At 41.9% G+C, this 27273-nt stretch overlaps 1 protein-coding gene across 3 annotated transcripts in view; it reads right to left on the bottom strand.

The window, feature by feature from the left end:
• LOC126293733 (V-type proton ATPase 116 kDa subunit a 1) overlaps positions 1 to 12823 on the bottom strand; it is a 123037-nt gene extending 110214 nt beyond the window's left edge. The window contains exons 1-2 of one of the 3 annotated variants that reach the window (XM_049987065.1): positions 12283 to 12823; positions 8899 to 9075 (exon numbers count right to left, since the gene is read on the bottom strand). In XM_049987065.1, the coding sequence (XP_049843022.1) occupies positions 8899 to 9075; positions 12283 to 12399 (294 nt within the window). In that variant the 5' untranslated portion in view covers positions 12400 to 12823. The remainder of the gene's footprint in view (positions 1 to 8898; positions 9076 to 12282) is intronic. The other 2 variants (XM_049987064.1, XM_049987066.1) reach the window with 2 other exon arrangements.
• Positions 12824 to 27273: the final 14450 nt, after the last annotated feature.

Here is a 27273-nt window from a genome sequence, read left to right as displayed (position 1 = left end):
GCTCAAGAGTACAATGTACGGCCCACAGCTCTGCAGTGGAAATACTGCAGCCACCTAGCTAGGAGTTCTGTTCAATATGTCCTCCATGAACATACGCAAATCCTACATGACCAAAAGCCATCAAGCCATCAGACTAAACCACTTCATGGCCCCGGTACAAGTCATGAATCGAGAGGAAGTGATTGCAGAGAGTTGCAGGGTAACCGGAGTCCTTAGGGCTATGCAAAATCCCTAGAGGAATCTGTGGCCTAGGTGTACACTGTGGAGGTGTACGTGAATGGGCCTCGAGGAAAAGGTGATAATGGGAAGGACTCCAGTTCAGACAGAAGGGACTGGACACGAACCACAATCTTAAGCCCTGACCTGGACTGCCGGTGCAGGAGAGGAACTGCTGTGGTTAGGAAAAGGGGACAGTAAGTCGGATGCACAGGAGAACTATGAATGTGTGCAACAAAACTGGCAAGCAGGTGCGCACACCTTACCTTCAATGGAGGGACACCAGTCTCCTCCACGACGCCGCTGAACCATTAACCAGACTCCCATAGTCAAGGTGAGATTGAACAAGGGCTCCGTAGAGCTGCAGCAGTGTGGAGTGATCTGCACACCACTTGTGTTGCTCAGGCAGTGGAGGGCACTGAGGTGCTGTCAGCACTTTTGCTTAAGTTGACGAAGGTGAAGAAGTCAATCGGACAGCAAAAACCAGTCCTAAGAACTGATATGTCTCCACTACGGTGAGTGGACTGTCATTAAGGTAAAGTTCTGGTTATGAATGAACAGTGCGACACAGACAGAAATGCATGACACACGACTTCGCGGACAGAAACTGGAAGCCATTGCAAGAGCTCATGACTGTGCCTCGTGAATGGCTCCCTGTAAGCACCATCAGCTACAACCAATACTGGAGGAGCAATACGAAGTGCAGAAGTCATCCACATACAGAGAAGGTGAGACCGATGGCCCTACAGCTGCTCCTAGACCGTTAATAGCCACTAAAAATAGACACACTCAATACAGAGCCGTGCACAACGCCATTCTGCTGGATACGAGGGGATCTATGGGAGGCACCGACTTGGACACAGAGAAAGATGTATGTTGTACACAGTTGTTTCCTACGTCCTTATCCTGACAGCCACAGCATCCAGTGGGATTTGAAGGGGCACAGGTTCACTACATACTGAGTTCAGGACATAGACACAAACTCCACCTGACACTCTATAATAGTCGCTAGGGTTCCTGTAATATCCCTTATAGCCATGGAGAGCAGGGATCCGTTTTGCTGGGAACTTTATTTCCTCGATAGCAATGCAGAAAGCAGGTGTAAAGCTTAACAGTTGCTGTAACTCAGCCAGCTGGTGTAAAAAACTGCCGTAATTCCACTGGAGGTTTACATGATAGTAAGACTAGGAAGCCAGGAAACACTATTAGGCAGTCTGCACAGCAGGGTTACCTGCTGCCACAAGACGATTACCTGTGTGATCGACATCCATTTTGTCTGAGGGCCCATCAAGATCTAGGTCCTCAGCAGATGCCAGAGTCTCCACCTCCTCAGATACAGAGCTTGTAGGTAGTGGTGGAGTGGGTGCCACTGGAGTGCCTTAGTTCTTGCGGGGGACCTTTCTTTTAAGTTTCTCTCACTGCTCCTTAGGTTTTTCAGGCTGGGAGGGCTTCACTGATTCAGTCTCAGGGACTGAGGAGGACTATGAAGCCCTACATGTGGTTGCTTCAGCCACTGGCGGGTGTCAGCTGTGCCTGGGAAGCGAGTGGCCCAAGGGATCCCTTCGTGACGAGAGGAGCCGAAGAAGACTTACACTTCAACTGAGAAGTGGGGACCGACATCCTCGATGGTTGGGTGTGAGGGGTGTGACTCCTGAAGTAGGTTGTGCATGAGCAACAGGGAAGGAAGTGACCCCCACCACCACCTCCACCACCACAGGGACAGGTGGATTCTGACAGTTCAGAGTCAACTGTACATGGCGGAACGGAAGACGGTAGAGCGGTTGTCATAGCTGTGGCATAGGCTGATGTCATATGCACAGGATGTAGCCTCTCACATTTTCTCTTTGCCTCAGTGTAGGTAAGTGGGTCCAGGGTCTTTTATTCCATAGTTTTTCTTTCTGGAGAATCCTGCAGTCTGGCGGACAAGGTGAATGGTGCTCTCCGCAGCTGACAGATGGGAGGCAGGGCACAGGGAGTATTGGGATGTGAAGGACATCCAAAACCCCGACAGGTGAAGCTGGAAGTATAGCAGGAAGACATATGGCTGAACTTCCAGCACTTAAGGCACCGCATTGGGGGAGTGATATATGGCTTTACGTCATATCGGTAGACCATCACCTTGACCTTCTCAGGTAATTAGTCACCCTCAAAGTCCATTACAGTGAGTGGATTGTCATTAAAGTGGGGAGAAGGAGACGGACAATCACCCTCATGCACATCACTACCACAGGTTACACATTTAGCTGGGTATTAACAAGATGATCTAGTGTGGTTGAAACAATGACACTGGTAGCAGTGCATCGGGTTCGGAATGTACGGTCGGACCGTGATTATTTGATGACCTGTTTTGACCTTGGATGGAAGCACCATTCTATCAACGATGAGAAAAAAAGTGCCAATGGGCACTAAGGAGGAATCTACCGTTTTCTTCACCAGATGGGCAGCAAAGACACCCTGATCAGACGGACAGGATCGAATTTTAACCTCGGTCAGACAATCGTCAGCCTACTGTAAATCACACTACGGAAAGAAATAAGAGTTCTATCGGCCTCAACACGAACAGGGTAGCCAAAGATAAGCAAGGCAGCAAGCAGTTGTGCTTGAGAATCAGTAGTTGTCTTCAAAAGTAAAGTGCCATTACGTAAACAAGAGCAGGATTTCACAGGACTGCAACTGCATCAACACATTTCTGAATAATAAACAGATTTACCGTGGTAAATGACTGACCATCTTCAATATGTGAGACCATGAGGAACCGTGGTGCAGCTGGAAGGGCCTTTAGTGACTGTTCACACTTCAGGTCACACCTCTCTAACACTTGACAGGGGAACAAATTGGCAATTTGGGGAGGTTGCAGCTCCGGCAATCATCCCTCCCTGGGCCTGGCCTGTACTAGGGAGTGTGTGCGAACCCTACCTTTTGACCCAGGGTTGGGAAATACATGTTATCCAGTCACATGGTACATGTCAGACATGTGGGGTGTACCTTCAGGAAGGCACAGAAAGGAGAAAGAAAAAGAGAATTCTCAAACGCCAAAGCAGAGGAATGAGAGGAGAAGGGAAACAAAGAAAGGAAAAGGGAACTAAAAACAGTTGTGAGAGTATTCTTATGTCAGCGACAGACGAAGCGGAACATTCCCAGTACACCCCAGATAAGTTCCCCAAGGGAGGGAAAAAAGAATAGCAAAAGAACAGATACACTGCACAGAAGGGAAAAGATACTGCAAAGGCTGGGGCCCCGTGGTAGCCAAGCACGAACCCGCCAGAGTGGCGAGCCCCCTGGGGAAAGGAAGCACTTTGTTTTACATCAGTACGTATCGTATGACAGCTGGTATTGTTTTACAGATAAGCGAGTTTACACAGATACCTGGACTGCCACCAACCTCTCCTGATTCTTCTGCTCGTACCCAAGCCCTTCCACACTTTTTTTGTCTTCTGTAACTATGCAAACCAATGAAGCACATGGTGGAGGGTACGTCCCATTGCCCCAGTTGGAGTTTCTTCCCATTCCATTCACATATGGTGCGCAGAAAAGATGATTGTTGAAAAGCCCCCTGTGCATGCTGTAGTTATTCTAATCTTGTCCCCGCGTCCCATGTAATACACAGGGTGGTGGTGTGTATTTCTAGCATCATTTAAAGCCCCCTTGAAACTTTGTAAGTTGTCCTTCTTAGGATATTTTATGTCTATCTTCAAGAATCTGTCAGTTCAGTTCATTCAGCTTCCCTGAGACATTCTCCCACAGCGCAAACAAACCTTTGATCATATGTGCTCACCTTCTCTATGTACATTCAGTATCTCCTGTTAGTTCTACTTGGTATGGATCCCACACACTTTAGCATCATTCTAGTATGTGCTGCATGAGTTATTTGTATGCAATCCCCTTTGTTGACTCATTGCATTTCCTCAGCATTCATTCAATAAATCTAAGTATAACACCTGCTTCAACTATGACAAGCAGGTCGATTCCAACTGTGACTCTTCAATATTATCGCCATAAGATAGTTGTGTATTATTTCTTCTGGTGTTCCCGAAAGGAGGCTTACCCAGCAACTGCATTTGTACAAGCAAACTATGAATTTTCCTCCATTCTTCCTTCCTTACTATATCTCCTCATTTGTGAGTGTGTGCATTCTTGACATTAAATGAGCCAACAGAGATCCATCTGTCACTTTCAGGCTATGTCATCTCCCACATTCATGACCCACACAGTAGTACATCTACACGCAATTCCCTACCAGGCATTTTATTTATTTGCACACATGCTTTAACTACAAAAGCGAGTCTAGAAACATTTTGTTCAAAAATGGCTCTAAGCACTATGGGACGTAACATCTGAGGTCATCAGTCCCCTAGACTTAGAACTACTTTAACTAACCCAAGGACATCATACATATCCATGCCAGAGGCAAAATTCGAACCTGCGACCGTAGTAGTAGTAGCAGCAGCAGCAGCAGCAGCAGCTCGGTTCTGGACTGAAGCACCTAGAACCGCTCATACACAGTGGCCAGCTAAACATTTTGTCCAGTTTCATTTTTTCAGCATGTTATTTCAGCTTCACTAACACCTTGCCTTTATTTACAAGCATAATGCACGCAATACTTGACAATACTCTCTCTTTTCAAGGAATGCATTGGGGTTCACTATGGTAGATTATTAATTTTTCCACAAACAGTTTCACTTTTAGATCTATCTTGTTACATATAACATATCTTCATCAGGCACACTAAATTACATGAAGCATCTACTGTCTTGAATTAGGCCTTATAACCAACCCCATATCTGAATAGCAATTCTCCCAAAATAAGAATCACTTGTGTATATTTTCAAATGGATCTATGAACAGTCTTGTTCATACCTTTAAAAGTTTTAATATTTGTGGATAATTTTCACTCTAAACTGATTTTAATCTTAGATACTGCATAACAATTTCAAAGTGGAAATATATTTAATTTTAATGTAGATATTATCCAGTGAAACTTTAACATTTACGTTTCCTAAGTCAATAAATGTGTAATTCCTGCTCCACTGCCATCAGTTCCTTAATATTATGTTTTATGGCAGATTTTAATTTTTATTACAATGCTGTTAAACTTTTATCCAGTAACTTGTGGCCCATTTGAACATTTCTTGATTCACCAGCCAATGCAGTATCCTTTTAACCACACCAAAACATATACCCCTGTAGTTTGTCCTTTTTCGAGCCTTCTTGGAAAAGGGTATTAAATTCACAAGTTTCAATTCCTTTGCAACCTGAGAACCTTCTTTTTAAAACTTTTAAAGGGCTTCAAGTGAGATATATTTTTGTTTCATTTATGATAAATGACAGCATTGTAATAACTGTGACAAAAATATCTCCGTTTCACTAAGGCCCCATCACGTCAGTCCTCCAAATACAAAGAACAAGCAAACGCAGGTCCTAATAGCCACTAACTCCCAATGCTCACAGCTTGCGTAATGGTGGCCTTCGCGCCAGACTGATCCTGACCCAAATACTCTAAAAGCTGGCCTTCCAAATCTATTCTCCACATTCAGTGTCCTGGTACACTATTTCACAAAATATTCCAGATGAAAATGAAATGAATCCCTGCCACCACTGGCAACAGCATTATCTCCATGAACTTATGAGAGCGATCCTTGTAATGTGTCAGTTTATTTCAAGGACACTATGAGTTTTGATTTTTTTACTACTTACAATAATACACTTGCCTATATTCCACATGCTGAGAGTAAACAGTATATAGTCCTGCTGAACAAAATCATCATCTGACTTAATTCTAAAAAATTCTTGGCGCAAAGTAAGTAATGGATGGATGAAATGTAACAAATCATCATACAGTTGCGTTACTGATAAGGCCATCAACAACACTGAAAACATTGCTGCATGTTGGACAAATTTCCCTTTCAGGGCAATAAACACACACACACACACACACACACACACACACACACACACACACACACACAGAAGGATATAGATTCTACTTAAATCTAGAATTTACAGTGTTATTCCTCCACCTTATTTTCACCATCAATTTGTAGCATAGTAGTAGAAGCATTGAACTACTAGATTGAGGCAGCAAGTTGCAATAGGATGTTTATTCCATAAGAATAGGCCCCACAGAAGCCAAAATTCCATGTCTAATCTTAATCCAGTACATGTTCCACTAAGTCAAAGTTTCACAACAGCTACAGATTATAGTATTCAAGATTCTTTATGCTCTATCAATTTGGCAAATCCGAAAATGCCAATCAGCAGTCAAAATTTTACGTACGGTAGATACATATAAAAACGCTAACTTTTGAAATTATTAATTCTTTCCTCAGAGATAAACTTGGGATGGATTCCAGAATGTTAGGAGAAAGCTCAGGTTGGTCACATCTGTGGATGAGAAGCACCTACTTGTATGCACCCACCCAGTGGGACTGTGTGGCCCAGAGGACAAACACTTGAGCAACATACTAATACAGGTCACACAAGAGTATTTTAATTAATCTCCTTTGTAGACTGACATTTTCTCAGTCCCACCAATGAAATGACATCTACAGCACCAAAAATGTTCATGAAGCAAAATACGAGTGGAAGATGAACATCCCCGATCTCACAAAACCACAAATTAGGGAAAGAAACGCAGTTCAATACTGTTAGCCGACTATGTTCTAACATACTGACTGATCAAAAAGCAACAGTTACTTCATTACTGATGAGCTGAGTAGAATTTACAACTATGCAAGAGCTCGCATCATGCGAGGGTACAAAAACCAAGGTGCAATGATTTAATAAGAAATGTGTAAAATTATATGTAGGAAGTAGCTTTCGTATTGCAGAACAGACTTAGCAGTGCTGTCATAGAGAAAAGGAAATCTCAGAGGTGAGTTACAAATGTTTAAGAGACACGTATCTTTACTAACAATGCAGGTTTTGAAAGATTTAATGACAAAAGTATTGGAAAGTAAAATTTTATTTTTATTACAATTATCAGAGGTAGTTCAAAATAAAGGGCATTGTTGGCAATTACAGGATGCATTTCATTCCATAATTTCACAACTCCCACTGTTGTGTTGACAGTTACTTCAATAGTAAGGTAAATGTACATAGTTTCATACTCCCCATTGATTACTCATACCTACAACAGAAATGGCATAAAAAAAATCCTCACCAAATGGGGAAAAAACTTATGAGCACCTCTCCTACATCTGATTAAAGCCAATGACTAGTATAGAATACTCCTCTTTATACGCTCAGTCATAGTGGGCAGTAATTAATTACAAGAGAATGCCAACTTCTTGTTTCACATAATCTATAAAAAAAAAATTAAATACCCCGATATTCTCAAGTAGTAACATTAATTTCAACCTAATTGGTAGTGATATGAAACTAGATACTCCCTACAACAAACCAACACTTCTACAATTTGTTCAAGTACTGTAGTGTTCTCAGTTATTTTTTCGTAGATTAATGTACTCCACAGTACAATGATCCCATACCGATTTAAGTCAAAAATAGGCCACTCAGCAGCCATCCCATTTGCCTTGTAGGGTGCATTATGTCCCCCCCCCCCCCCAAAAAAAAAAAAAAAAAAAAAAAACAGAGCAATGATCTGCTGTAATGGAAAGCATAAGGTTTAGGTGGCATCTGGCCTGATACTGTATTAAATTCACAGGTGATACAGAGTGGCCTTTATCACTGAAATGAAGGAAAACCATCTATGATGATACAGACAAGTACTCTGAGCAGACTAAGAAACAATTGCACAACTCACATTTTCAACAAAGTACACTAACTACTTATTTGTGCACCAAATCAATATTATAGTAATTAATTGTAACACTTTCATTGATTTGTTTAACTCTTTATTCAAATGCAAACTGTTTCTGTGACTTGTTGCACCGTCATCACACCCCTCTACTGGCAGAAACTGGACCTATAACCAACTTTGCTCATTGCCATAACAGGGGATAACCATGAAACTCAGGTTCCAGATACTTATCCCATTATGGCAGTACAGGCAATGAACAGTTGGTTATACATCCAATTCTTGCCAACAAAGGGTCCTTATGATTGAGCAGTGTCACAAACTGCTCACATTTGAATAAGAGACTTAGACACACAGCTGAAGGAGTTATGCTGACCAGCCATTGTCCCACTCCCCACCTAAAATAGAAGATGTACATACAAAAGTTTGAAGCAATGTTGCCTTGGTAAACTCTGCATACACCTCAAGATAGCAGGTCTTCACCCTGAACAAGCAAAAGATTAAGCCAGCTGGAGACAACCAAAGGTTGGACCTCATTACACTGTGGGACAAACACTAAGGAAAAAGAAGAATCTGAAAATATATGTTAACCGAATCTTTACATGATATATTAAAAACTGTTTAAGACCTCTACAATTTTTTATATTTTTTATTCTGTGTGTGTGAATGATGCCTCTCACCACCCAGGTTATATAGATTCTAGTGACAGTGGCCCTATGCTGATAAGTCATATAACACAGTTTTATTATGTTTCCATCTGCTGTTCATACCTATCTTGGCTACAAATTTGTGCTTTATATACTTGTTTAGCAAGACAGACATCTGATGATTAACACAAAGCTCAAAGCCAGTTTCAAATTTAAATTTTTTGCAAACTAATACTGCTTTAAGTCAAGTTCTATAGATTCCAGCAAAGTTCTACTAACCTCCAAGTCTATCATCTCCCTTGGCTGAGGAGCCTCTGGACTCTCCCCCGTGTCCAACATCGGAATGCCATCCTTCCGAATCTCTTTCTCCAAGTAGCGCAACTTTCGCTCCATCTCGTCACATCTTCGGACTTCATTGACAAATTTCCTTTGAAATGCATTAACATCAGGATTCAACTGCAATAAAAAGAAACACTGATCATAACACGGAATAAATTAATAAACACTAAACTACTGACAGTTCCTTGTAGCTTTAAGTGTGTACAGAAGATAGTCAATAATTTACATGATATACGTATCCTAATTACAGTCTTTCATGACAACAGAACAAGAGACTTAGTATTCAATCACAATAATTTTTCATTGAAAAATATGGCAATATGCTGCCCATTAAAACTTTCTATTTTTTATAATATTTTACCACCAATTTTGATCTGTGATGGTGAATAGCTTTCCTACAGCCAATTAAGGGAACTGTGAGGCTGTCTACAAGAACTTTTAGAGTGGGCAGGACAACACCATTACATACTTATGTGCCATGAATATTTTCTTCCTCATTGAAGAGTTACCGCAGAATGTCATGAGCCATTAGTGAAAGCAAACACAAAAAATACATCAACTTCGACATTTTCATCTAGAAAACATGCTATTATATTTAATGCAGAAGTTGCAGAGCTTAGACATTAATGGAGACTTGAAACCTGTGACTTGCAATAAATGTGCTTGTAAATAGATATTATGGGTCAAGGAAAGTTTCAGATTCCATCTGTCTGCTTCAATTCATGGCGTAAATAAATGACACAGGGGTGGCGCAGTGTTTTCAAGTCGAATCATGTTTGTAGATTTCTCGTTACTGCATGTGGTGGTGTGCTCTTGAGTTGGGAGCGAGTCACTGAACTTTGTGTGATTCTTCCTCTGTACTGTATTTGCAAGAGTGTGTGGCTTCATTAGTGTGTTACTTTTATTTCTTGTCTTGGTGTCATCAGTTCATGTCTGCATTAGGTATTATTAGTGTTGGAAATTTTTGGGGTGGGTAGAGGAGATATTTAGCTGTGTTTCCTGAGGACTGGTTTGGTATTTTTCTTGTTATCTCATAAGGTTTGAATGTTGTTAATTTTTCCATTCTATTTTTGTGGGTATTGTGTATTTGTGGTACTGGATGGATTAAGGAGGAGAGTTTGGGAAATTGGGATTGTTTGGAGGCTTTTGTTATGTGTTTATAGTTGTTTATGCATATTTTATATGGTGAAGTGATCCTGGGTTTTTAGTTTTCAAGTTGCATCTGGATTTTAGATATCGAGGGCTTTGAACTACGCAGTTCAAAAGAAATTTATGATACCAGGTATTTGAATTGTGGGGGGATTCCCAGTATCGAGGGCTTTGCTTACATTACGCAAGGTCACGTGAAATATGCTGTACCGCATTTTCTAGTTGTGAAGGTTTTTTGTTATTGAGGGCATTGTTTCAGCTATATAGGTAAGTGAAATGTATGATTCCTATGGTTTTAATTTTTTTGTTGTACTGAGCATATTTGTGCTGATTTTATGGATATTTGTTTAGGGATGGTGCCGTTACTGGTGTTGTCATATGTTTAGCTTGTCCCTGCCCTAAACCCCTACTTCCCAAAGATGCCCCATTAGTTTTATTTTATTGCTAGAGCGAAAGTCAGTGTCATTTATTTTTGTTCACTTTTGTATGTAGTGATATTATGGTGGTCACATTATATATGCTAAAGTTGCGGGTTTTCGCCATCTTGATGGTCAAAGCAGGTGCATGGAATCAGAAATTTCCACATATTTCATGCACTGATTTTCCTTTATCTACTATTTCTCACAGCTTTCTTAAGGAAGGAATGAATGAAGGAAGGAGGGGAAAATGCCAGATAAAAGTCTTCATATTCCTGTTCCCCAAAAAGAAACAGGCAGTTACATGAATAAAGAATAACCTTTGCCTATCTTTTAGTGTGTGTTACTCTAAGCTATAACTACAATTCTCTCTTGCTTGAGGTCATTATAAATGGAGCTCAAACTGGACATAAGTGGGGCACGAATTTGCTACATCATCATCTAAGGAGTCATCATAGAATTCAGCTTCAGAAACCACAAAAACCTTCATTATCACTTCTGGATGTGCACTTGAATCCACCTTCTTCCAAATGTGCACCCACTATCCCGCTCTTTAGTTTGTTGCAATATGAGCAATAATGTTTCTCAAATTAATGTTGCAGGAACTAGTTAATCTAGTGTTAACATTTAAAGGTGAGTTACTAGATCCAAATTCCACAGAGTGACAAAAAGAAATAACACTGCAAACATATGTTACCAAATATTATGTACTGCTGCACATGAACTTCCCAGCTAACATTTTATTTCTCTTTACGCACAGTAATATGAAGTAGCTTACTACACTAACCCAAAAGTGATTAGAGAATCAATCTAAATATGGCAATACATTCTGATGAGAATGATTTGCAGAAGAGCACAATTATATTCCAGCCTGTTTCCCAATTTAGTTTAAAAAGAACATGTTCTCCATCCTCTTCTCTTCCTCCCCTTATGGCAAGACTTCAACTGAAAATTTACTAGTGTGATTGTGCCCCCTTCCCATATTGCCAAAATATCATACATTTGCCCCCAAATTACCGGACCAAAACAATATCAACCAATCCACTAACAAATGTATGTTGCATTTCCTACTGTATCCAGTACCCCCCCCCCCCCCCACACACACACACACACACACACACACACACACTCTTTGGCTCTTATTCACTCAGTTTTGAGCTAACTTGAGCTGAAAACTCCAAACTTCGCTTCCTAGTTAATAAATATCCAAATACCTAATGTTCATGGCTTCTCATTTAACTTCTAATTATTAATTTCTAATTAATTACTCTCAATGAATTAAATGTCAAATTCTGGCTTTTTACCAGCTCGCAACATTCCACCAACAACTGATAAAAAATATAGATTATTTGTAAGGAAACAACTAAACATAAATTACACACGACAGTGGCGATCACAGTTGCCAAACCTCAAAGAAGCAGATGAAATGTCATTCGAGAAAATGTAAATCGAATAATATATCATCTATGAAACAGACTTTGCAATAGAACGAGTACGGGAGGAGGGGAGGGGGAGGAGCACGGGGCTTAGTAAACGACAGCCCCTCCTGTTTCTTCATTTAGTAATACAAGCAAAATACTACTTCGAAAACGGCATTCTTCAGATATTAAATACTTTATGCTACATACTTCAAAAGACACTGCCAATAACATTACATCTAAAATTCTATAATCCAAATCGATTTTGAGAATTAATCAAATTAATCCCTACATTAAAACGTACAGACATGACATTAACAGTAAGTTTGTCTCATACTTACATCACGAAACTGGACCAATCCTAGTTCTCCCAATTCAGAAACACATGCATAGGCTGCTTCACTTTGAAGAAACAATTGACATAGAGTCATTTCTTCGCTTCTAAATAACGACCCCATGTTGTTGCTTTACCTTTAGGTTCCTCAAACAAAACGCACTTCAAATCTCTCTCAACGCGGCTACGCCTCCATCAGTTTCCACAACAAGTCAGGTGACTATTTCTTGACGTCACGATGGGATCGAAGCAATGCTCAGACTGACGTCTCTTTGCTGCAAAGATTGGTATTGATGCGAGATACGGAAGTTCACACCTAAACAGATAAGAGAACGTGTATCAGATTAGATATTAAATTTACGTAAAGAGCTATTCTTACACATTCCCTTTGAAGAAAATGGTGCTAGTGATAACAGAATAACGGATTCCAGCAATCTAGTAAGTATAATAGCTCCTGTAGTCTTGTAGGGATATTTTCTATGAAAACTTATTCCTATTTTATGGCACCGTATATCAATTTCTAGTGTACATCAGAGCATCTTCCGCGTAACACAGTAAAGGAAAGAGCAGAAAAAGTACGTGTTGTCAGAAGTTTGGCAGAAAAACTAGTACAGCAACTTCTTGCCTAATGGCAGCCTTGTAAGACAAGAAAACAATCAAATACGCACTGCGTCAGTAGTTCAACACCCAGCAGCAGTAATAGACATGTCATTTTACACAGTAGTGTAACGTGGGTATGTTAAAACCTATTTCACAAAACTTATGGCAAACAATGTGAGAGGAATAACAAGCAGTTTATAAAAAGTTATTAATGGATTTTGGTAAACAAGTAGTTCCCATCAAAATACGGTTTACTTCACCTGATTCGTGTAATCTAACTACCTCAAATGTGACGGTACAGAGATTTCATTCTGGTGTACCCTACCTTCTGTGTTCTGTTTATACAGATGGATACTTTAATACAGAATAGGAAGCCAAGATCATCTTCGTTTTTGTAAACGAAAATGAGATTTAATCTAACGTATGTATGTGCTTCCTTTGGAGCAGAATTACACTGCATTTTCTCATTGGCGATTTTCTATATTTAATTGTCTACACACGCATCCCTTCAAACATGAAACTAAGTTATTTTTTCTTTGCTTCGTACGAAACAGGAAGGTTTGTTTTCAAAGTCCCCCTGACAATAACATCGTTATAATGAGAAACACGGATAGGATTAGAAAAAAAGAATGGGGTAAGGCATCTCTTTCAAATAGTATGACAAACTTTAGTATGTCTTAATCTTTATATTATTGTTTTGCTTCATTTTCAACGCACTTAAATATGGCGCTTCAGATACAAGTATGGTGATTGGAAAAACACTAGAATCCCACTCCTGACACATGGGAGTCAATTTTCTTAACCACTACAACACATTGCTCAGCCCCGTATAGTTGGAATGTTCATTGCATCAGCACGACAAATTAAACAATGGGCTGTTTTCACATTCACCTGAACGCACTGATATAATAAAAACAGGAACTATTGCTCTTTCAGTTAAATGGTTATGACCAGTTCACACTTGCTGTCGCGTCAAGTCAAAACATTCCACGATATATTTGAAATGGCGGCATTCACAAACGGCCTTCAGCAGCGCGGGACGCCACGTCATCGTTAAGGTTTTTCGAGAAGAATCTTGACGTTGAAGTGATGGGAGAGCTGGGGTGGGACTGTGTCGTCGTCTGCTAACTTCAAAAATTAACCTATTTTCGCGCGACAACACATGTTGTAGTAGTGGATTTTATGCTTCTGTACATTCTTAATTTTTATTTTATTGTTTTGGTTTATTTTCGTTACATATAGATATGGCACTTCACTTACCACTTGAAACGCCGTATCTACGTGCAGTAATTGCTCCTTGATATCTGCTGATGAATAAATTCCAAAACGTCAAATATGAACAATGAAGTAATTCCTTGCCTGATGTTGGACTTTTACTATCGCGACTCATTCCACCTAAATGAAGAACTACTGATTGTTATTATTAAGATCGCCTGCCTTCCACTTGACTTTATGTCACATTTATATTATTGATATTAACACATTCTCGAAATTGTTGTAAGCCCTACGACAGATCTCTTACCAGTATCAATATCGTTAACTGGCAAAAAATGTTCGAGATTCTCGATTGGCAGAATGGATGAACTGTCTATGTACATAATTAAGTTTGCACAGAACCCTCAGTGCGTGAGCCCTACTCTGAACTGGCCAATTTTTTGTCCCCTGTTAGTTCTGTTTGGTATGGGTCCCTCACACTTGAGCAACATACTAATACAGGTCACACAAGAGTATTGTAATTAATCTCCTTTGTAGACTGACATTTTCTCAGTCCCACGAATGTACTGACATCTAATAGCTGCTTTACCTATGACTGAGCCTATGTGAACGTTCCATTTTGTATCCCCACAAACTGATACAGACAGATATTTGTTTGAATCGACTGATTCCAGTTGTGACTCAGTTATGAGGTAGTACACTTTCAGTGTTTTGTAAGTTGCAGAATTCTACATTTTGAACTTATATCAAGGTGACTTTGTGGGTCACACTTAAAGTTACAGCTTCTGTAGATGACTCTCCATGCAAGAGAGCACCCACCCAACCAAAAAAAGTCCTCAGTCTAGCCACAAATTTTGGTTGACAACACATATAGTCATACTTATGTTAATAAATGCTCATCTCGTGCTGAGTCAAGTACTGTTCAGACTACAATAAAGACTGAAACTTAAAATTTATAAGAGTAAAGGTCAGAAAAAATATACTGATTATATTGAGTAGGTAAGGGCTAAAAAATTCTGTAAGTATTGTTAAGTTGTGGAAAATATATGAGTATGTTTACTAAAAGACTATTTAACTTTTCATACAGTACAAATAAAGTAAAAAAGAATAGTAAATTGTAGGAACTTCTGGTGTATCAAAACAACCTTAGAGAGCAGGAGAGAGGTGTTGTTATTGCTTATGAACAGCAATTCCCTGATTTTTTTTGGCTACATTCGATTACTGTTGTTTTACTTTTGTTCATATTCACACCTTTTAACCTCTCTGCAAGATGCTATCTATTCCATTCAACTGAGGTTCGTCGTCCTGTCTCTACTTGACTACAATGTAATTGCCAAACCTCAAAGTTTGTAGTGTTTTCTCTGTGCACTTTAATTCCCTTCCAAATTTCTCCTAGGTCTCCTTGTCAGTATGAAATACTAGGACCAAAGGGTAGACAAAGGAATATACAATTTGATGTGTCGATAACAAATTACAAATATTGTGAGAAGCTATTGAATACATTGGCTGAGTAGAGGGCATGGATGTCTGCAAAAGTGAGTCAAAGAGCTGAGGTTGAATAAAACTACATAAAATGCTCCCTCATGCTAGACCAATAAATGGTTGTAGCTTTACATCAAAGAACATAGAGGGAATTTGTTAAAAAAAAAGTGTGGTGCTGTCACAGCATTTGATGCTAGCTGATTTTGAAGACACATTAGGGCCCTATTTGCAACTGGAAATGTGTAATATTGATAGAAATATTCCATAAGAATGATATTAAAAAATCTGGCAAACAAACAAAAGGAAACACACAAATAGCTATGAAGTCTTCAAGGAAAATGAACCAGTACGTTGATAAAAAGCCATCATACTCATTTAAAGCAGGTTTTAATCTTTCTCTAACAATTAACATGCTGCAACCATGCAGCCTGAATTGCTTATGTAGACATGAAAAAATAACAACTGTTATTCAGTGAGAACTTGTACTGATCAGGCTTTGCAGTGGCCATTATTATAGCAGCACGCAATGTTCAAACTGTTTATGTTCAGTGATAACTTCAGTGATATATGTTTACTCTTTGGGTTTGTAGCAGTTAGTCATTCCATTGTCTTAAATGATAAAACTTGTATGGTATTTGAATATGTTGCTATACCAGTACTACTACCCTAGTATATTACAAACATGCAATGATGATAGATGTGTGGGTGTTCAGAGGCTAGTAGATTTACTAAACATGTCGTATGGGAGTGTGTTTAACATCGTTACCAATGATTTGAACATGTGTAAAGTGTGTGCCAAATTGGTTCCAAAATTGTTGAGTGACGAACAGAAGTGCAACCGTTTAGAGATTGGAACAGGAAAACAGCGATGAGACATGGGTTTTTGGGTATGACCTAGAAACGAAGAGCTAAAGCTCAGAGGGGCACACTCCCACATCTCCCAAGGCCAAGAAAGCAAGATGAGCAAATCGAAAATGAAAACCATACTCATCACCTTCTTCAATGGGAAAGGCTTGATCCACTCGGAATTTGTACCACAAGGAATAACTGTGAATGCAGCTTACTACCTCCGAGTGTCAAAAAGACTAGCAGATCGCATCACCCACACAATGCACAAGCCCACTTCAGTGCGACTCAGCCTCAGGACAATGCGCCACACCACACAACTCTGTTGATTTGCGAGTTTCTTGTGAAGCACAACTTGGCAATTCTGCTGTAGTTGCCATACAGTCCCAACATGGGACCATCAGACTTTTTCCTGTTCCTGCACATCAAAACCAATATGAAGGGGCACTATTTTGATACCATTAAGAACACCCGAAATGTGACGACATGTGCTCTAAATGAAATTCCATTCACCACTTTCTAGCAAGCGTACCAGACATGGGGGTATTGCTATGCAAGGCAACTACTTTGAAGAATTTTAATAGATTGTACGATTTACATCAATAAATTGTGTTCTACAGACACAACTACATTACTTTTTGGTTACAACTTTTTACTACAGAACATTTGGCTGTCACCCCTACCACCTAATATGCAGAAAGTATTATTAATGTTCACTGGTGATTGAAATGCACTAGTTCAGACTGTGGATCACATTTCAGAGCATCATCACAGCTGTAGCCCTGTAGATGGACAGGACCCCTGCAGCAGCCTTTACATATGTACAAGCGTAACATGCCAAGCTTATGTCAGAAGTCGCCACTTTGCAAACATCATACCCATGTCAACATACACAACACCTGATCACTACAAGTTCAATAAATTATTATGAATACTTTTGGAATTCTAGAAATTCATTTTTGAATTTTCAACAAACAGGAACAGGAATTGAAATTGTGTGGGAGTCGGGACAGGTTCCATCAGACTGGACGAAAGCAGTAATCACACCAATCCTTAAAGATGGAAACAGAAAAGGTTGTAGCAACTACAGAAGTATCTCTTTAACAACAGGGACGGGTAACAACTCTTGGATTCCTGTGCCAGCATGAGCTTATTAATCACAAAATCCTTTTTTTAAACATAATAACATTCGCCGGTATACTTGGGAAGCCAGGGGAACCACATCTGTCATTGACTATACAATAACGGATCGGGAATTCAGGAAGGCCGTGAGGGACACACGTGAATTCAGAGGAGTTTTGATGACATTGATCACTATTTAATCTGCAGTGAAATTGGTATTGTGAGGCCGAAAGTGGAGGAGGTCAGGTCTATATTTAGGAGGATAAGAGTGGAGAAACTTCAGGATAAGGAAATCAGTCACAAGTACGTAACAGTGATCTCAGAAAGGTACCAGTTAGTTGAATGTAGTCAATCACAGTTATTGGAAAAGGAATGGACAAGAGACAGGGACACAGTACTAGAAGTGGCTAAAGAATGTCTTGGAACAGTAGTGTGTACTGGTAGGATGAATCAAACAGGTTGGTGGAATGACACAGTCAAGGCAGCCTGTAAAAGGAAAAAGAAGGCGTATCAAAAATGGCTACATACTAGAACTCAGGTAGACAGAGAAAGTTGTGTTGAAGAAAGAAACAAAGCCAAACAGATAATTGCAGCGTCCAAGAAGAAATCTTGGGAAGACTTTGGAAACAAGTTGGAGACTTTGGGTCAAGCTGCTGGAAAACCATTCAGGAGTGTAATTAGCAGTCTTCAAAAGGGACGTAAGAAGGAAATTACAAGTATTTTGGACAGGTCAGGAAAACTGCTGGTGAATCCTGTTGATGCCTTGGGCAGATGGAGGGAATATTTTGAAGAGTTGCTCAATGTAGGTGAAAATACTGTGGTGTCACCGCCAGACACCACACTTGCTAGGTGGTAGCCTTTAAATCAGCCGCAGTCCGGTAGAATATGTCGGACACGCGTGTCGCCACTATCAGTGATTGCAGACCGAGCGCCGCCACACGGCAGGTCTAGAGAGATTTCCTAGCACTCGCCCCAGTTGTACAGCTGACTTTGCAAGCGATGGCTCACTGACTTCTGCACTCTAATTTGCCGAGACGATAGTTAGCATAGCCTTCAGCTACGTTATTTGCTACGACCTAGCAAGGCGCCAGTATCCGGACTATTGATATCGTGAATCATGTACCATAAAGAGCGACGTCCGTCATTAATGGATTAAAGTTAAGTATTCCATCAGCTACGTCCGTTTTTCTCAATTCTAATTCCCTTGTCATGTTCCAGACCTTACGCCAGCCTGCGTGAGCTAAAACGCGTGCATATCGGCCTCCTTTAACCATACGGTTGGCTCTCCTGCCAACCACAACATTGGCGACGAGAGTAAAGATGTTCTTATCGATATTGCCCTGATTTACTTGTGTAACGGCTTCTCCACAATCTCCAGATGTACTGTTCGAATATTATCGCTTACAGAATCAGCAGACGCAGGCCTTACTGGATGCCCTTGGACAGCTCGTCCAGGGTCAACGTGCGATGCAAAACGACGCGGCAGCAGCCGCTTCACCGCTAACGCAGCCACAACACGCTGTTGCACCCACTTTTCGACCTTTTGATGCTGCACTGGAAAGTAGGACGGAGTGGTCACGCCAATTTGGATTCCATCTCGCCGCATACAGAATTCAAGGTAACGAGCGGCAGCCTTTCCTCCTTTCCTCCGTAGGGGTACAAACGTACCGTGTGATAGTCAAATTATTTCCCCGACGCGACGTAGCAACTCTGTCCTACGAAGAAATTTTGTCTGCATTAGATGCATATTTCAAAGAATCAGTCAATGTAATTGCCAAACGGTATACCTTCTTTTGTACAAAACGTACGGCAGGTCAGACTAATCGGGAGTGGGTTGCAACCTTGCAAGGCCTTACTAGGGATTGTGCTTTTGAGTGTCAATGTGGACTCCCTTATTGAGATACTATGGTACGTGATGCAATTGCACAGAACGTTTCTGATGTTCGTATAAGGGAACAGATTTTGAAACTTGTAAATCCCTCCCTTCAACAAGTGATGGACAGATTGGATCGGCAGGACACACTTGACTTTGCTCAGGAATCATTTGAAACTTCGCCAGCAGTGTGTCATGTTAACCGGCCCGCCGGGCGAGCTACACGCAGCAGTAAACAGCCCTCGCGCCCGGCCGCGCCGCTGCCGCGAGGCTCTCAGCCACGTGTGCCGCGCAGGCAAGCAAATGCAGTGATCAAATCATGCCTGCGGTGTGCTACTAAACATTCGCGTGAGAATTGCCCGTCACGCCAAGCAATTTGCTTTTATTGTAATAAAAAAAGGACATGTTCAGAGTGTTTGCCAGAAAAAGCTCAGATCGAAAGCTCAAAACCGTTCCAGGCCCTTTGCTTCGCACCAGAATCGGAATCGAACCAAGGATACTCAGGCTCACGACACTTCGCCCATGGAAATTCATGTAGTTCATTCCACTCCACCCAGTGCCACTCTCTCTAAAAGTGACTGTGTTCGTCCCAAAAATAGTGTGCGTCTACATCGCCAGAACCCCCGTCAAGTCGCAAGTGATTATGTACCAGTGTCAGTTCACGTTGCACGAGACAGTCGCTCTTGTCGTCAGCAGGACAATAAACTTTTTGTAGACTTGGACATTAACGGCAAAGTGATACCATTCCAGCTCGATACAGGAGCTGCAGTTTCACTGATCAATCACGACACTTACAAACTGCTGGGCACATCTCTGTTGCGTGCCGCAAAGGTTAATTCAAGTAGTTATTCCGGTCAAGCTATCCCTGTGTTAGGACGGTGCAGCCTTCTTGCAACATACAAAGGACAAACAAAACTTGTGTCATTTTACATCCTTCGTTCTTCTTCTGCAGTGAACTTGTTTGGTTTCGATTTATTTCAGTTGTTTAACTTGTCTATAGTAAATCAGGCCCTATCAGTGAACTAGACTGTGCCTTCAGACAGTGTTTCTCGGCTATGTGAAGAATTTGCAGACATTTTTGCACCGGGCCTCAGTTGCGCTAAGAACTATAATGCACATTTGGAACTGAAAGTTAACGCGCAACCGAAATTTTTCAGAGCGCGCAGTGTTCCCCCCGCATTGCGTGATGAGGTCGCAAAAACATTACACGATTTGGAATCACAAGGTATGATTGAACGTGTGCAGGATTCTCTCTGGGCATCACTCTTAGTAGTTTTGCCAAAACCTTCCGGCAAGTTGAGACTTTGTGTGGACTTCAAGGCAACAGTGAATCCACAACTAGTGATTGCAACTTTTCCTTTACCCCGCCCGGAAGATCTTTTTGACAAACTGTGCCCCGGTAAATATTTTTCGAAGTTGGACCTAGCAGATGCGTACTTGCAGATACCGGTGGACGAAGAATCCCAGCGAGTTTTGGTGGTTAACATGCATCTTGGTTTGTATCGATTCAAACGACTGCCATTCGGGTGTGCATCCGCCCATGCATTGTTTCAGCAATATCTACAAACTGTTTGTGCGTCGGTCCCTACTGCAGCAAATTATCTGGACGATATTGTGATCTCCGGAAAGACGGAAGAAGAACATTTGGCCAATCTCAGAACATTATTTCAGGTCTTGCGGCAAAATGGTCTTCGCTTGCGGAAGGACAAATGTGTGTTTTTTGCTCGGGACTTGCCATACTTGGGACATGTACTCAATGCCCAAGGCATACATCCCAGTCCCACGCACCTTCGTGCTATACAAGACTTGCCTTCGCCGCAGAATTTGAAGCAGCTACAGAGTGTGCTGGGAAAAATAAATTACTATAACAAATATGTTCCGCATGTCTCTTCCATTTCAACTCCGCTTCATCGCTTACGCCGTAAAGGTGTTTCGTTCGTCTGGACGACGGAATGCGAACGCTCCTTTCGCCAGTTGAAATCGGCGTTGCTTTCCAATACTTGCCTTACGCCATTCGATCCCCAGAAGCCCCTCTTGTTGATGGTGAATGCATCGGATTTCGGGATCGGTGCTGTGCTTTCGCACAAAGATGGAACGTACGATCGCCCTATTGCCTTTGCGTCCAAATTGCTCTCGTCTGCTCAAAGAAATTATTCACAGATCGAGAAAGAAGCATTGGCTCTAGTATTTGGTGTTACAAAGTTTCATGATTTTTTGTATGGTCGTCACTTTACCATAATCACAGACCACAAACCTTTGTCATTGCTTTTTCATCCGACCAAGCCTGTACCTCCACGTACAGCGCAGAAATTCATTCGCTGGTCTATTTTCCTCTCGCAGTACCGCTACGATATCTTGTATCGGTCCACTGCTAAGCACGGAAACGCCGATGCGTTGTCCCACTTGCCTGTTGCTGAGGATAGGGCATTCGATTCCTCCGAACTTGCTTGCAGTGGTCGAATCGTTTCCGATTGATTTTCGTCGTGTAGCTACAGACACAGCTGCCGACCCTGTCCTTGCTACCGTTTTGCGTTTTGTTGCTACGCAATGGCCCTTGTCAAAGTCACGGATCGGGGACCCGTTGGTTCGCCGATTTTTTGCTCACAAGGAGAGACTTTTTGTACGACGTGGTGTTTTGCTGTTGCGTTCTGATAATGATCAGTCCAGGGTCGTGGTACCAAGTTCGTTACAGTCCTCTGTCTTACAGCTTCTCCGCAAAGGACATTGGGGTATAGTGAGAACGAAACAACTTGCTCGTCAGCACTGTACTTGGTTCGGAATCGATGCCTCGATTACGAACATGTGCTCTCCTTGCTTGGTGTGTGCCGAACAACAGTCAGCACCACCGCGGAAATTCTTTCTATGGCCAAAAGCCACTTCCCCTTGGCAACGCATACACATCGATTTTGCTGGTCCATTCTGGAATGCTCGATGGTTGGTTGTGGTAGATTCATTCAGTAATTTTCCTTTTGTTGTCCGGATGTCTTCCACGACGTCCTCTGCCACCATCCAAGCGTTATCCGCTATCTTTTGCATTGAAGGTCTTCCACAGACTATTGTTTCCGACAATGGCCCACAATTCATGTCGGCAGAATTTGTCATTCTGCAAGGCCAATGGTATTCAACATCTGACGTCCGCGCCGTTTTCGCCACAGTCAAACGGTGCCGCTGAACGATTGGTCAGGACTTTCAAGTCACAGATGTTGAAGTTAAAAGAGTCGCATTCTTGGGAGGACGCGTTATTGCTCTTTTTGTCCTCGTATCACTCTCAGCTCCGAGATGGTCGCTCGCCGGCTGAGTTGCTCCACGATAGTCGTCATCGAACCTTGATGTCTTTGCATCAGGTTCCTGTGCAGCGGCAGACACCTGCTTTTGCCCCAGGCGACGTTGTCTACTATCGCCACTATCGAGGTTCACGGTGTTGGCTCGAAGTGCGCATTCTTCGTTGCCGCGGACGTGCTATGTATCTGGTTTAGGGGGCCTCTGGTGAGGTGCGTCGGCATCTCAATCAGCTGCGCCTCTGTCGTCGCACGGGATCTGCCGCTCGCCGTCTGCTTTCAGCGACGGTGCCGTCCGGTCAGCGCCCCGGGGACCCATCTACTGGCTCGCCTCAGCCCCAGGTGTTACCGACGCTGCCTTACATTTTGCCCTATGGCGCCGCCGCTGCCGCCGCCGCCTGTTCTCCCGCCGGCGACGCCCGCAGTGGACGCACCGATGCAGCCGTCGGGCGTCTCCCTGGCTCACGCGTCGCCGATCGCTTCCCGTGACCAGTTGTCCTCCGACATGGAACTCTTGCCCGCTCCGGACCAAATGTCATCTTCGCCCGTCGGGTGCCCCGGCCCGATGGAGGTCGACCCTTCGGCCCCTCCTGTCTCTCTACGGGCGCATACACCGCATGTTGGCGTGCAACCTGGAGCAGGTTTTCAGGCGTTTCCTAGCTCACTGCGGTCCGAATGGCAGGGTGCGGGTGGCACAGCCTCGCCTGCTGTTAGGCTCCCCACCTCGTCGCATACGTCAACATGGGGTCCTCCCCACAGCGGGCGGAAGCCTTATGCCACAACCGTACGCCAATTTGCGGGGGAGGAATGTGGTGTCACCGCCAGACACCACACTTGCTAGGTGGTAGCCTTTAAATCAGCCGCAGTCCGGTAGTATACGTCGGACCCGTGTGTCGCCACTATCAGTGATTGCAGACCGAGCGCCGCCACACGGCAGGTCTAGAAAGATTTACTAGCACTCGCCCCAGTTGCACAGCCGACTTTGCTAGTGATGGTTCACTGACTTCTACGCTCTAATTTGCCGAGACGATAGTTAGCATAGCCTTCAGCTACGTTATTTGCTACGACCTAGCAAGGCGCCAGTATCCGTACTATTGATATTGTGAATCATGTACGATGAAGAACGACGTTCTCCATTAATGGATTAAAGTTAAGTATTCCACCAGCTACGTCCCTTTTTCTCAATTCTAATTCCCTTGTCATGTTCCAGACCTCACGCCAGCCTGCGTGAGCTACAACGCGTGCATTTCGGCCTGCTTTAACCATACGGTTGGCTCTCCTGCCAACCACAACAAATACGATCAGTAATGTTGCAGATATCGATGTACAATGGGACAGGAATGATGATGGAAATAGGATCACATTTGAGGAAGTGGATAATATGGTCAATAGATTGCAGTGCAATAAAGAGGCTGGGGTGGATGAAATTAAGTCGGAACTCATCAAATACAGTGGAATGTCAGGTCTTAAATAGCTACACAGGATAATTGAAATGGCGTGGGAGTCGGGACAAGTTCCATCAGACTGGACGAAAGCAGTAATCACACCAATCTTTAAACATGGAAACAGAAAATACTGTATCAACTACAGAGGTATCTCTTTAATCAGCGTTGTGGGTAAAATCTTCTCAGGTATTGTTGAAAGAAAAGTGCGAGTATTAGTTGAGGACAAATTGGATGAAAATCAATGTGGGTTTAGGCCTCTTAGAGGTTGTCATGAGTCATACAGTCAAGATTTTTGAAAGAATTTTACTAAATCGAATAAGTGAAAAGATAGAAAAGGAGCTGAGTGAAGAACAGCATGGGTGTAGGAAAGGAAGGAGCACGATCGATCTGATATTTTCTATGCGTCAACTGATGGAAAAAAGTTGGGAGTATAACAAAAGGGTGATAATGGTTTTATAGACATAGAAAAGGCATATGACTCAGTTGACAGGGAAAGACTCTGGGAAGAACTGAAGAAGATAGATATAGAAGATGGATACATTAATGTTATAAAGACAATGTACAGAGGCCACAATGTAGAATTAGAACACCATTGGGGAACTCTGAATACTTCAAAATAAGACAAGGACTTAAGCAAGGAAGTATTCTATCTCCTGCGCTTTTTAATGTTGTGATGGAGGGAATGAATAGGGCAGTTAAAGATATAGTAAAAGAAAAAGACAAAAAGACGATTTTTGCAAATGATATGGTAATATGGGGTGATAAAGAGGTAGATGTACAGTTACAGCTTGATGCGTGGAAGGAAATAATGAAAAGGTATGGATTAAAAATAAATAAAGATAAGAGTGAAGTAATGGTATTTGGAAGAGAGAAAGGAATCAATGGAAATATTACCTTGAATGGAGAACCCCTCAAAGTGGTAGAAAGTTTCACTTATTTAGGGAGAGAAATATCTAGGGATGGAAGAATAACTAACGAAATTAATAGGAGGTTACAGAAGGGAGGCAATTTCTACCAAACAATAAAACATCTGATTTGGAATAATGAGGTTTCAGAAAGAGCAAAACTCCTTATGTATAAGAATTATTACATCCCTATTGTCACCTATGGTGGAGAAACATGGACAATGACAGAAAGGGACTGGAGCAGACTGCAAGCAGGGGAAATGAAATTTCTCAGAGCAGTTAAGGGAAAAACAAGAATGGGCAGAGTAAGGAATGTAGAGATCAGAAAGGACCTCAAACAAGAAAGTATGAGAGAAGAAATTGAAAGAAAGAGATTAAGATGGTATGGGCATGTTAAGAGGATGCATGGGCAGAAACTCCCCAAAATTATGGAACAACTAAAGATGGATGGGAAAAGACCTAGAGGGCGCCCAAGAAGACGGTGGAAAATGGGAGTGAGAATATCTGTTGAAAGGAGAGGTGTGACCTGGCAGCAAATGGAGGAAGAAAAGTGGTGGGAGGACCGATCCAAATGGAGAGGACTCGTCAGCACCCAGACCTGGGCAGTAGCTGGAGCGGGATTCAGATATAGATAGATAGATAGATAGAGGTTGTCAGCTTACAGCAAATAATGGAGAAATGTTAAGAGTGGAACAGGGAATTGTATCTATGCTTTATAGATCTAGAAAAGGCATATGAGCAGGTTCCTAGGAGTAAGTTATTGTCTGTTCTCCAAGATTATGCAATAGGAGGCAAACTTTTGCAAGCAATTGAAGGTCTTTACATAGATAATCAGGCAGCAGTTAGAGTTGATGGAAAATTGAGTTCATGGTTCAGAGTAGTTTCAGGGGTAAGACAAGGCTGCAACCTGTCTCCACTGTTGTTCATATTATTTATGGATCATATGTTGAAAACAATAGACTGGCTGGGTGAGATCAAGATATGTGAACACAAAATAAGCAGTCTTGCATATGCGGATGACTTAGTTGTGATGGCGGATTCGATTGAATGTTTGCAAAGTAATATTTCAGAGCTAGATCAGAAATGTAAGGACTATGGTATGAAGATTAGCATCTCCAAAACGAAAGTAATGTCAGTGGGAAAGAGATATAAATGGATTGAGTGCCAAATAGGAGGAACAAAGTTAGAACAGGTGGACGGTTTCAAGTACTTAAGATGCTTATTCTCACAGGATGGCAACATAGTGAAAGAACTGGAAGTGAGGTGTAGCAAAGCTAATGTAGTGAGCGCTCTTCTGCAAGAAGGAAGTCAGTACCAAGGCTGAGTTATCTGTGCACCTTTCAATCTTTCGACCAACTTTGTTGTATTGGAGCAAAAACTGGGTGGATTAAGGTTACTTACCTTAACAGTAAGGTTGAGGTTATGGATATGAAAGTAGCTAGGATGATTACAGGTGCTAGTAGATAGGTACAATGGTAGGAGGGTGTCCACAGCGAGGAAATCAAAGAAAAATTGGGAATGAACTCTATAGTTGTAGCAGTCAGTTAGATGGTGGGGTCATATTACACGCATGGGAGAAGCAAGGTTACTCAAGAGACTCATGGGTTCAGCAGCAGAGGTTAGGAGTAGTTGGGGTAGACTGAGGAGAAGGTACCTGGATTCGGTTAAGAATGATTTTGAAGTAATAGGCTTAACATCAGAAGAGGCACCAATTTTAGCACTGAATAGGGGATCATGGTTGGAATTTTATAAGGGGGACTATGCTCCAGACTGAACGCTGAAAGGCATAATCAGTCTTAAATGACGATGACGATGATTTTTAACAAAATTACACATTTAGAATTGAATTATCTTCATGTAGTTAGGTAAGGAAATGCAGTGTTGCATAATTATTTATTAATGACAATACTTCATATAAAAGACTCCCTGTAGTGAATTCGAAAGTAAAATTCTATGTACTGACTTGATAGAAAATCCTAGGAAGGTCTGGTCTTACGTTAAATCAGTAAGTGGCTCGAAACATCATATCCAGACACTCCGGGATGATGATGGCATTGAAACAGAGGATGACATGCATAAAGCTGAAGTACTAAACACCATTTTCCAAAGCTGTTTCACAGAGGAAGACCGCACTGCAATTCCTTCTCTAAATCCTCGCACAAACGAAAAAATGGCTGACATCGAAATAAGTGTCCATGGAATAGAAAAGCAACTGGAATCACTCAACAGAGG

The sequence above is a fragment of the Schistocerca gregaria genome, chromosome 10 (assembly GCF_023897955.1).
Source record: "Schistocerca gregaria isolate iqSchGreg1 chromosome 10, iqSchGreg1.2, whole genome shotgun sequence".
Taxonomy (NCBI): domain Eukaryota; kingdom Metazoa; phylum Arthropoda; class Insecta; order Orthoptera; family Acrididae; genus Schistocerca; species Schistocerca gregaria.
This window is presented reverse-complemented; position numbering and strand designations above follow the sequence as displayed.